A 12719-nucleotide genomic window follows, 5' to 3' on the forward strand; every position below is an offset into this window, starting at 1 on the left:
CCCCCACACACACACACACACACACACACTCTCCACTTGCTACCAACACACCTCTGTTAATTCCCATTTTTCATTCATGTTGCTTTGCTTCTCGCGGGCCTTCCTGCAGTGCAAAGTGTTGTTTTCTCTAAGTAAGTCTTCAGAGCGCTCGTTCTCATTGGGCCTAACTTTTTTTTTTTTTTAAAGCTCATCCTAGTTATCATCAGGCGATGATTGCTTTACTCCCGAGCACTTCGCTTTGAGCTCTTTCTCTCTTTGACGCATACATTTTGGTGAGAAGCCAGATGGAATGAAAGAACAGCTTTCGGAACCGAGAACAGGCAGCTTTAGGCTTTATGGCCAAGAACCGATGGATGTGCAGTCCCACCGGCAGACCGCCTTGAGTCGGCCGAAGTGTCCTGATTTGCCCCGTGGTCCAAGGAAGGGCTTATGGTCATTGGGCCAGTTGGCTTTTCTCAATCGTCACATAGCCATTTATATAAGGCCTTGGCAATTTGAAGAATAGCTGCTAGCTGTAGCCCGGTGATTTATCCGTGCTGCTAGTTTTTAGCACCGACTGGCGATTCCTTTTGGAAGCGCCCCTCTTTCTAGGCGAGATGAAAGCGCGGCTCCTGGAAGCTGTTGTTCCCAGTTAATGGAAGGTAACGGCGTTTCTCTCAGATAATGACTGGCTGGCAGGTGAGTCGCCTCATTATGCAGGAGCACCGCATGCAGGACATCCCTGTTTGCTTGCTAGTCTTTTACAAGCCTCAATAGTAAACGGCTGGAGCCCCCACATTGTTGCTCGTTGTTTTGACCGATATGACCAAGTGTGTTCCAGAACAGCGCTTCCCACAAAGAAGGGGAATCCCATTCATTTCTTTGTCTTCCCTTCAGATGCAAGGTCACAACTGAGCTGCTGGGGGGGGTCATCAGTAATATCTGTGGAGGCTCAATGATGGAGAATCGTGTCTCTTCTTCCCATCATTGCTTTCTTGGATTTTCATCCTTTCTTTTGCCATCTCTCAATTAGACAAATAAAAAAAATAAAAAAAGGTTCACCCACGCACCCCACGCTGAGATTCTTTCTGGCCTGAAAGAAAATGTTCATTCTATTGTGCTTTAATTACCGGTGCTCCAACAGGAACTTCAATTTGCTAGGAAGGCCAATGCATTGTTCTCTATTCTTCTTTATTGTCACAGAGGACGGAAACGTGTAGAAATGCTTTTGTTTAAAGACTTTTTTGCAGTCCCGCACTGTATAATTAACAGGAAATGATTATATATATATATGTTAGTTAGTACTTACACCAGTGGAGGCATTCTGCATGTTGTGCTGCACTGCTGTTCCTAATAATGAACGTCTCCACAGACCCGTGCAAAGACAATGAGAACAGTTTGAACATGATGTGCCGGGTGGAGGCCCTCACCCGCCAGCCGCTGCTCTTCGCCCTGCCGGAGTCCTGCCCCCCGACTCATGAGCCTGTGTGTGCCAGCGACGGTCAGACCTACCCCAACGAGTGCGTCATGACCTCGACGGGAATGCAGAAAGGCATCAAGCTCCAGAAGATCCACGCAGGGCGATGCAGAGGGCTGGGTAAGCAGCTTCCTGTGGATGCGTAACAAGTTGTAGGTGAACCGGAGTTATCTGAGTGTGCAATCCGCTGGGTGGCAGAGATAAATGACCGTGAGGTGGCGGGGGCGGGGGGGTTCCGTACTGTATCCATGCCAGCAGGAGCCTCCTCCAGACTGATACGAGCCTGCAGGAGTGTTATCTGTGCTATTAGAGCGGGGGGGGGGGGGGGGGGGGGTTAAGCCTTAGTCAACAAAGAGCTGTCAGCTTTTTATTTTTTTACAGTACGTCCGATAGGCATTGGACGAAATCCAATTTTCTTTCTGCGCTGACAGCGGGAGCCACAGCCGTGTTGGGTTCTGTGCAGACTTTCACCCATTTAGTGAGACTTCTGGACTAAAATGGATTACCGCTGTACTCCCTTTGGTGCAGTCAACAATGGAGGCTGATTCCCACGCCCGTAACGCACCCTGGCTCTGCTGTTTGCCCGTTTGACAGTGTTGAGGGTTTAAAATGGCACAAATCCCAAACGAGCATTGTGAGTTTGTGTTTGCGTGTCAGTCATTGTGTGTGCGAGCGCATCCCCCCCCCATTTTGCACTGTGCCTTTTTCAAAGGGCTAAAAAAAAGCCTTTAATTTGAGACAGAGAGCCATGAAATCATATCCCGAAGCAAATTACAAATTGGTATCTAATGAAAATGGCCATTTCGACTTGCAACCATGACATTGCACATCCTTGTCGCCCTCTCACTCAGATGCAGGAGAAATAGAATTAAGTGTGACATGGCAGGCTTTTATTAAAGGGAAGAGGAGAAGGAATTGAATTGCTGTACAAATTTGATCCACCGATCAGGAATGAAATGAATTCGAAGCCTAGCGAGCATCTCTGAAACCGGCCTGCTTCAAATTGGATTTTCTTTTCACTTCAATGGCAAATTTTGCCTTTTCACATTACCAGTGTTTTTTCTTTCTCCTTAATTTCTGCAATAGACTTCTGCTTAGCGAGTCAAAATGTAATGATTATAATAGTTAAAGTAGGAAAATGTTGAGTGCAACTCCTCCAAGTTATTGGGGAACTTTCTTTCATCAAAGTTGATGCGAGTACAGCAAAGCTGAAGGCGTATTAACCACACTGTCATTAAAAGTTAGATTATTAACCCTTCAAAGCCAAAGTTATCACATTTGATACATTTGGCCTTTCAGCATTTTGAGACTTCTACTTCAGAAGTTTGATTTGTTTTTTCTCCCGAAAAGCTGATGGATACAATCCAACACATGCATCTGCATTTTTTTGACAAATTTGTCAGAAGGTTCAATTAAAGGGGACATATTATGAAAAACTAAATTTCTCCGTGTTTCTACACGACTATTTTCGGTGGGTTTGGGTCATTATCAACGCCAAAACAGCGAAGTAAAGCGTCCAGTAAATCCTGCATAGTTTGCGTAGTTCTGTAATCAAGTACAGAGATGCTGGAAGAAATCTATCTTACTGTGACGTCACAGTACAAAAACGTGCACAAGAAGTGCGTGCACATGCACGCACATTCATTGCAATGAACTTGGTTTTGTTTTCGTTTTCAGATACTTTTCTGACAGAGCTGTTTGAGACAGAAGAGGGACGCTGTCCTGCAGCATCTGTTTGCTACTTTGACCAAAGACTGTCACAGATATTTCACATAAGTGTCTGGGAACTGCGTTAACTTGTGGAGAAAAGAGTCTAATATGTCTCCTTTAAGACCTCATTTTCCCAAAATTTGCATTTTCTGACGATTACTTTATGGTTCGGGCTTTAAAGGGTTAAGACGAAGTCACTTCATAGAGAATGTTTGTCGTATTCTTCCACAACGAGCTGTGGGAATAGATAGATGGACAGAATTGTCTTTAGATTTACCTCACCTTATTATTTGTTTTGCCTTTGTTATTGGACACAATTAAATGTATTCAATTCAAGGTTTTGTTTTCTATTGTTTTGATGCTTAATAAACATGTTTTTATTTCTGGCATCTTGTTAAAGAGTTTTCCATGTAGTCTTGGAAACACCTTCGCCTCTGCTGCTGCAAGAAAAGCTTTTACACGCAGCACCAGTGACACCAGTACACCCCAGCAACTAATTGCTGCGTGCATGAGGACTGAATTAGCCTCCCCCCCCCCCCCCCCACCGAGGTTGGACCAGCGGCGTCACACAGCAGGCAGAGGAATCAGTCCAACCCTGTTGTTCTTTTACGCCTGCTGGGTCTGTCTCTTGCCCTCTCCTCTGCGGTGACGCGTCTGCTGTGGGAACGGCGGTAAAAGGCCGTCATCGGCGTCTAAACGGTGGCGTGAGAAATGAAAGGAGAGGCCCGAAGGCGGAGTCATCGGCGACAAAACGTCTGCAGATGACTTTGACTCTGAGTAAATGACGCCTGATCTGTTTTCCACAGATGACTGTCAGGCGTGTCTCTTCAACGCCGTGTGTCTGGTGGAACAGCTGAGCGCCCGCTGCTCTTGTGATCCCATCGAGTGCGAAGGCACCTACAAGCCCGTGTGCAGCAAGGGGGGCCACACCTACGTCAACGACTGCGTCCGGCGCAAGGCGGAGTGTCTGGCCAAGGCCCACATCCCCACAAAGCACCAAGGGCCCTGTGGTGAGTACTGGAGGATGGGGAGGGGGGGGGGGGCTGGCTCGCTGGTGTCTTCCTGATTTGAATGTATATTCAATGTTTACGTCCTTCTGTCTGTCAGTTTGTTCGGTCAGCACGACATGTGTCTGAAGGGGGGGGGGGGGCGACAAGCGCGTGCCTCCCTTACAAAATACGGTGCCGTCACGTCTCCACTTGGTCAACTCCCATCCATCTTCTCATCCTGCCACGCTTCACCCCCACGTTCACTTTTCATCCATCCGCTCCCTGTCTCGTTCACACGCCTCCCACTTCAGCGGCCTTTTTGTCTGTCTCCTGTGTGTTGCTCTTCTTTTTTTTTCTTGTATAAAAAGAAGCTATTCTTTCTTGTTTCAGTGCCTCAGTCTGTCTGTCTGTCTTTGTCCGCGTGGCCGTCTGCCTGGCTGTCTGACTGCAGGTGGAAAGTGGGGTCACGACCTCATCAGGTGGACTCTGATGGCGAAGCATCCCCCTCTTGCTCCAGAAGGACCTAACAGGAGGGGGTCGTGCACTTCTGTCTTTTTTCCCCTCTCGCTCCTGTCTCTCTGCCCCCCCCCCCTCCCTTGGTTGTACTTATGTAAAGTTGTGATCCTTGAGGTTGGAGGAGGCTTCCCCTCTCCCTGCTCTCTTTGTTTGATTCCCTGTCTGACTCCTGTTCCAGCCTGCCTCACGGCTGCTCCTCTCCCAACTCCTTTTCTTCCTGCATGAAGCAGCGCATGCCAAAGCGCCCAAAAACTCACTTCGAGAAACTTTCCCTCCATCACAGGACTGAAAATGTGCAACTGCTTGATTGAATGGCAAAAAAAAAAAAAAAAAGCTTGTTTGAACATGCCTAAGCAGCAAAAGCTGCTGTCTCGCTGAGCCGGGCTTGGATTCTGGAATCTCTCCTCATCGGTCCATTTTGCCTTGCGTCAGCTTAACGTAAGGGAAGTTGAACCAGAGCTGACTTTGGAACTCAGCCGAGGTCTTTAGGTCTGCTGCAGTTCAGAAGGAAACCACAGCGGTGCCGTGCACACCTTTGTCAGCGGGGCCTCATTAGAAGCTGAGTGTAAAATGAATGCTGTGCCATTCACCACCTGCTCATCCTGCAGCAATAACCATTTACTCAAACACTCACGTGGCCAATCAGGCGCTTAGACATCTCGAATGAAGGAGCTGGGACTCGGACTATGTGAGGGGGTGTGGTTTAGAGACACCTCTTCAAAAACTAGCGGACAAAACTCGCTGACGGCAATTCCCAAATGTGTGCGTCTCAAAATTGGTTTCCTTATTTGCTTTTTATTTCATTATTATTATTATTATTATTGACAGGTTGTCGACAGTCCCCTGTAATAGAGGTTACCGCCCACCCTCGTCAGCGCCGCAGAGCGAGGGCATCTGCGTCCTTGGACACAGACTTTGTGGTTAACGGTGAATTGAATGTATTAATAGCCTCCCCCAGAATTAGAGGTGTTTCTGTCGTTTAGCATCCGTGCCCTGACCACCCGCTGGGCCCGATAAAGCCGGGGTAAACTGCTTACGCTGTTTACTGTTGCCTCGATGAACGGTTATGTTACTTGCCACGTCTCTCCATTCTCCATCCCGTTGTCCATCCCAGCCATCAGCAACTGTTAAATATGTTTCTTTAATGCATTTTTATTGGGATGTGCATATTTAAAAAGAAAGGAGCACAATAAATTTCCCCGCCCTCAACTCGGTTTTAATGAAACATCGAACGTAGGTCCCCACAGAGACCCACCTTTCTTTCTTTCTGCTCATGTCTTGCTTTTCCTCCCAGCGTGTTGTAATAAAGATTAGACACTCCTTTTTTTAACAGCTCTGCTCAAAAGTATTCCCATGCAACCCATGGCTACATGCTGTGCGTGTGTGTGTGTGTGTGTGTTTCTGGCTTCGAACGATCAATATCCCACGCTAATCACCCGGCAGGAACGCAGACTCAGACGCACTGTAGACACTTCCATTGTGTTCTCTCGTGTGACAGTGACTGACAGTGTCAAAAGATGACGGCACGCCGAGCGCAACGTCAGCACGCCACGCACAAAAGGCCCGCGGCTCCAGATGAGGCGCCCGACATGTGAAAAAGAAGCGCTCGATATATTAAGCAACATCATTATACGTGATAAATAATGACACCCCCCCCCCCCCCCCCCCCGCGTTCCTCGTTTCGTTGGATGAGTGGTGCATGGGGTGATCAATTGCCCTGCCGGCTGTCAAACCGAAGGCATTTTTCTGTTCTGACATCATCGTAAATCTCCCTTCGTGTGGCCGATGGCGCCTAATGTCGCCTTGCCGCCACGGAGACTTGTTATGCAAAGAGCCCACGTGTCTGTAACGTTGTGACTGCTGTCCGCCCCAGAAAACAATTTGATTGATATCTAAAGCACTTCATTTGGGAGATGCAGACGCCACGTGGCTTTTATCTGATTAACTTGCACCCGGGCGCGCTCGCAAATCTTTAAGATGTACGAGATCGCACGAGGCCGTGAAGGATTGGCTGGAAGGGAAGGCGAGCATGCTGCGCAGGAGGCGGAGTCAGTCTGCAGGAGTGGATTGGGGGGGGGGGAGAATAGAAGACTCCCGTTACAATGGAGAATCTGTTTGTCATTACGAGGCGAGCGGATGAGACCACACAGCTGCTTAGAATTCCATCAGTTGTCTCCAGTTTATTTTTAACGTTGGCCTTTTTGCCATCATGTTGAATTGCAGGCATCTTGAGAGTCTGAATAAGAAGCAAGAAATAGCTGCGGGTGCTTAATTCACAAGTGTTTATAAAATCCAAACGGAGAGTGTAGATTAAACTGTGGATAAACAAGGAAGTGTTCATGAAGCGCAGGCTGCTGCTGCAGGAATGAGGTGTGATGTAGTATTAAATTAAAATATATATATATAATGGCATCAGCTGCCTTTTTAAATTAATGGCTAAGATAAGACAATGGTGTGAAATGCTGTCTTTTTTTTTGGCCAAACAAAGTTGAGATTAAAATGTTTTAAAATATCACATTCTACCTAATTATTATAAACCGTTCTTTTCCACATTACAATATAAATCATATTTGAACTGTTCTAGTGCAGCTGCGGTCCGCGCTACGACATCACCCTCCCACTTTGTCCAGAATAAAACTAAAATGCACCAAATCCCTGCGATGAACTGGAGACGCTGTCCGGGCAAGGGTGTGCCCCCCCCCCTCCCCCCCTCCCGCCCATAGTCAGCTGGGATAGGCTCCAGCAGACCCGGGTTCGGATAAGCAGCTGAAGACAAGGAATGAATGAGACTTTAAAAAAACAAGTTGGCTTAAAAGGATTCAAATATATATGTCTGATGAGGACATTTAAATAAATAAAAAATACCAGACACCAAATCCTGATGTTTTTGAAGGGTTTTATTTTTTGCCTTATTGCTTTTCAGAGTCATTGCGATGGATTGGTCAATCGCAATGAAGATTTAGCACAAAGATGGTCACAGGAACCAAATTTTAGTCCCCGTACATCAGCCCAGTGCTGAAACCAGGATTTTAATAATACAGTTTTACAGAGGCTCATTAACACACTTTAGATGCATGAAATCGTTAAGCTGCAGGAAAGACAGTGAAAGTGGGCCACACGGCTGCAGTGGCTTCATCAGTAATGATCAGCTTCACTTAGTGGGCTCATCAAACCCATCTGTAACTCAGCTTAATGTGTTTTTCTGAGCCCCTGGATGTTAGGGCCTGCAGCTTTTATGAAAGGATCCGGGCGTAGCGGTGAAAAGAAATCCTCCCTTCGATCATCCATGTTTAAAATGGATTATAAAGAGGAATCATTTTGAAGAATTCCCATCCGTTTTCAGAATAATATCACAACAAGCCTTTAAAGAATCTAGTGATTAAACATCGGAGAGCCAGGCTGTGTGTTCAAGTAATTACTTTTATAATAAAAAATGTTTAATTAAACTTTCTTTGTTCGTCTTATATTATTACTTCTTCCATCCCTGCCCAAAGGGATTTTCTGCAGCCCCGTTCTCGGTCGGGCTGCTCGGCGCATATTCAGCAGCGCTGTGAATCAATAGCAGCTGATGCGAGGTGAGGAGGCGCAGCTCCCCAGAGCCTGTTGATGCACTCGCCTCACGTTTGGTGTTAGTGAAACAGAAAGCAGCGGGTTGCTTCATCACTTCCTCTGCGAGGCAGCAAGATAGGAGTCCCAGAGCAGTGAGCGAGCGAAGGAGGAGGAGGATGGATCTGTGAAACGAAGCCGGCGGTCTGAGAGGAATGAACTGGAGAGCAGGGGAAGAATGAAAGATGTAGTTCTTTATTCACCGCTCTTTTGTCATTTATTGCGTACACGACTGCGTGTGTGTGCGTGATTTCCACGCGAGGCCAAGGGAGTTGCTTGAGATGTGTTGCCTGTCGCTTCCAGAGGTTAACACGAAATCACTCAGCGGCACTGAGTCAGCGCAGAGAGCACTGACAGAGAGCCCTGCAGAGAGCACTGCCAGAGAGCACTGACAGAGCCCTGTAGAGAGCACTGACAGAGAGCCCTACAGAGAGCCCTGCAGAGAGCACTGCCAGAGAGCACTGACAGAGAGCACTGACAGAGAGCACTGACAGAGAGCCCTGCAGAGAGCACAGACAGAGAGCACTGACAGAGAGCACTGACAGAGAGCCCTGCAGAGAGCACTGACAGAGAGCCCTGCAGAGAGCAGTGACAGAGAGCCCTACACAGAGAGCCCTGCAGAAAGCACTGACAGAGAGCCCTACAGAGAGCACTGACAGAGAGCCCTACAGAGAGCCCTACAGAGAGCCCTGACAGAGAGCACTGACAGAGAGCCCTGCAGAGAGCACTGACAGAGAGCACTGACAGAGAGCCCTGACAGAGAGCACTGACAGAGAGCCCTGCAGAGATCAATCACCTTCGGTGTCGCAGCGCCGAGCCGGATATTTGATTTACCATCTCTGCCGGCTGCAGTGGTTCGACTCACAAACAGTCGTGGAGTTTTAGTCTGTAAGTCGGCCTGAGATCCGCTGCGCCGTTTTTTCTAATCAAGTTCATTAGAGGAAGTGGCACGGCAGCAACGGACCGGCGGTCCACTTACTGCAGCCCGCAGGCTGTCGCCGCGCAGAAATGACAGAGAAACACGGGTCACCGGGGGTGTCAAAGGTGACTCGAGGCGATGCTGCCGGGCTGTGACGAGCCATTCAGTTTATTTCTTATTCTAAATTTCTTATTGAACGCCCTGTCTCCTCGGAGCCCTTCCTCTTTGCGTAGCTCCATTTTTTGATTGAAAAAAGAAGCAATAAATGTTGAGCTCTGTCATTTCATTTTCACTTTTCTTTTGTGCGTCAGTCTGAGAAATCCTAAATATCATTTTAAAACTTCCCCTGTTCTCTTCAAAGGCGAACGGCTTGTTTTTCCATTTGGCAAATCATGTTGACACGCTACGTCAGTTCCGATTCTAAAGCCCCCCCTTCTGCCTGTGGTAAGTATTCAGCAGCAGACAGGCGCAGCCCGCGGGCATGCCTTTTGCTATATGCTAATATAGCCTTCTTTCTCCCTCGACTAATGTAATACATAACTGGTGCTAATGCTAAGGGAGCCGAAGGGAGTCGTATAAAAGCCCCACAGGTGAGGGAGCGCGGAAGGCGGGGCTTCCTTTGCATTCGCTGCACTTCATTGGATGCCTGTGTTGCTGATTCATTCTGCCAGTTGGCTACAGCAAAGCAGCACCTGGATTACACTGATTCGCCGTCCCGCAGAAGACGGGAAACGATTTGGATTTGCACATGAGCCCAAGGGGAAAAGTCCAATTAGCATATGCATCAGCTGAGGAGAAATGGGGGGGGGGGCTCCAACCGAAATAATCTCCCAGTATTTCGCCAGCACGTTACTGCGGTTACCAGCCGCAGAGGTGTTATTAAGCTTTACAAGTTCCTCCTTGTTACTACAGCTGACGGATAACGCTGCTCAGTGGCCAGTCATTATCCTTCAGGCAGGAAGGTAAGCCGACAGCAGGGCGCGTGCCCGACATAACCTGGCCTACAAGCCCTGAAGTAGGGCTGCGCCATTAAAACGCCTCACGCTGATTAGAATAGAAGTTAGGCGGCAGATGATGTTCCCTTTCATCTGTCAAGCTATTTTTTTTTTTAAGTATAAATAGCGTCTTTATTTTTTCTTCTTTCTTTTCAAAGCCAAGGCTTTGGATTATTCTGGATCGGTCTGACAGAAACAGTGACACGTGCAGGAGAAATGCATTTAAGTGTCTGGGAGAACACCAGAAAGCGCAAGGCGGCTGAAATGGGCCTGTGAACAATATCCCATCCCCTCAGTAGTGACAGGTTGCCATTTCAAAGCCGCCATCCAAGAGACACAAAAAGACAGCTTCACTTTTTAACTGTGTTATGAAGATTTTTTTTTTTTCCTCTGAACCCTCTCTAGTTAATAAATCAGGAAGAAACTTTTATTCCCCCTAGAGGTAAAGGATGATAAAAAAAAAAAAAAGTTTTGGAAATGAAATTGTTTAATCTTTTTTTTTAATGTGTGAAACAAAGAGAATGTGAGACCCAAGCGTTATCGAAGACTGCAGTCGTCCTCGAGCGCTCGTCCTTGAGAGGCGAGCTGCGACCTTTCGTGGCGGCCAAGGTTGGACAGTTAAGCCGGAATCACAAGCTTTTTCCACTGTCACACGGGCCGGGCGGCTAAAAGCGATCATGGGGGGGGGGGGGGGGTCATTGTTTTTGAAGGCGTGACCAAATTAAGCAGCATTGAAAGTCCTTGCATCTTCATGCGGCACCTTCAAGGAGCTTGGCTTCCAAATACAGGAATTAATTGCTGTGTCCCACCTTTCTACATTAAATCCGTCTCTTCCCAGCCAAATTGGGAAATCCGGACAATTTTGTGCAGCTCGAGCCAGAATGTGGAAGGAGGAGCGTTTATTCTCGTGCCTGTGCCTCTGTCAAGAAGGTTCGCAGATTGGTCTGAAGATGTTCAGTTAAAATTCGTCCTTTCTCACACAGCCCCTCCTTGATCAGAGTGAATGAAGCTAATTGCCCCATCTGTCTTATCAGCTGATAATTTACTCCATTAGGGCAACGGGTAAAGGCACGACAAAGCACTTATGAGATGATACAATAAATGAATTATGGGGCTCCAAGCGCAGCCAAATTACCCCCCGGGATGCCGTCTAATCCTGTAATGGTCACAATAATGATAAAGCCATGGGCGTTGTCATTACAAGAGCCCCCCCCCCCCCCCCATCACACACACACACACACACACACACATACATCTGCTTCTCTAACAGAAGATGGAAGGAGTTTTGTGTGCCGTTGCGCCTCTTTCGGTTGCAACCTGGGCCTCGCTCTAATTTGATTGCTCAGCCTGCTTTTGCCTTTAATCTTCAAACACTCGGCTGAGTGAGCCGTCACTCATGCATGAAGCTTCCAAATGAAAATCACCACCGAGTCAGTGCGTGTTCTTAGTACTGGAGTACACACCATGCAAACTCAAGAAGCCCCCCCCCCCTCCTAAAGCTATCGATCCCTTTGAAGGGGTAACATTGAATGAATCGCCTGAAAGTAAAAGGCTATGCGATTCATACGCTGTTTCATGCCTACTGTGCTACAAGGCCATGTTTTTATCACCTCACGCCGCCGGATTCGGCAGATCAGGATATATCAGTGTCGGCACAAAGGCAAGGAAATGACATCGGAAGCTGAGGAAGCAGAGGTGTCACAGGAATACGCAGGGCTCTAATGCATATTCCATCATATCTCGTTTGATCACAAAACCTCTTCTAACATTAAGCCTGCAGTTCCTGTCTTGCTATGTGCTAACGTACCTCCCTGTCCCCCATGCGCTCTCCAGCACCAGACCTCTCTCCAACCTCTACTTGATATTCTTCCGGCTTCCCATCCGACCCTTGCAGTGCCTCCCCCTCTAACTTTTCTCTCCGTTTCTTTGGTGCTCGGTCTTCAGATCTCAGCATACCGAGTCCGTGTTTGGATAAACTGTGTGATCACGGGGCAGAGTGCGTCGTCAAGAATGACGAGCCGGTGTGCGAGTGCCCCGAGGCCTGCCCGCAGTCGTCCGACCCGGTGTGCGGCTCTGATGGACACAGCTACGGCAGCCCCTGTGAGATGCGGGCCATGGGCTGCGCCCTGCAGAGGACCATTCACATCCAGCACAAAGGACCGTGTGGTGAGTACTGCACATTTATACATGATACAAAACACTCCTGAATCATCGGGGGAAGGTAGGGAATCGGTTCTAATTCATGTAACTATAATCTGCAAATGCTAACAATTAGCATGTGGAGTTGCAGTTGTGGCGAACTCTGGGCTTCCCATTTCAAGTCAACACATTACTCAATGCAAGCTCAGGCTCCTCCGTGGTTTCCCTAATCCCTCGTCCCTCATATCTTTGATCTTCTTCAGTCCTCCAACACCAACGCCAATTTGCCTCTCGTGACCTTTCAGTGAAGATGCACTTTAATCCACACGAAAGAGAACGCCGGGCATACTCGTCCGTAATTGGGTACGCGCATCTCTTGGCTTTGTCTT

The 12719-nt window shown here is 47.9% G+C and overlaps 1 protein-coding gene across 1 annotated transcript in view; it reads left to right on the forward strand.

Annotated features, from left to right (window-relative positions):
* Positions 1–12719, forward strand: part of agrn (agrin) — a 188326-nt gene that overhangs the window by 134101 nt on the left and 41506 nt on the right. Inside the window, exons 6-8 of the mRNA XM_068750622.1 lie at positions 1352–1576; positions 3973–4176; positions 12136–12357. Coding sequence (XP_068606723.1) covers positions 1352–1576; positions 3973–4176; positions 12136–12357 — 651 coding nt within the window. The remainder of the gene's footprint in view (positions 1–1351; positions 1577–3972; positions 4177–12135; positions 12358–12719) is intronic.

This window comes from Brachionichthys hirsutus, chromosome 2 (assembly GCF_040956055.1).
Source record: "Brachionichthys hirsutus isolate HB-005 chromosome 2, CSIRO-AGI_Bhir_v1, whole genome shotgun sequence".
Classification (NCBI taxonomy): Eukaryota; Metazoa; Chordata; class Actinopteri; order Lophiiformes; family Brachionichthyidae; genus Brachionichthys; species Brachionichthys hirsutus.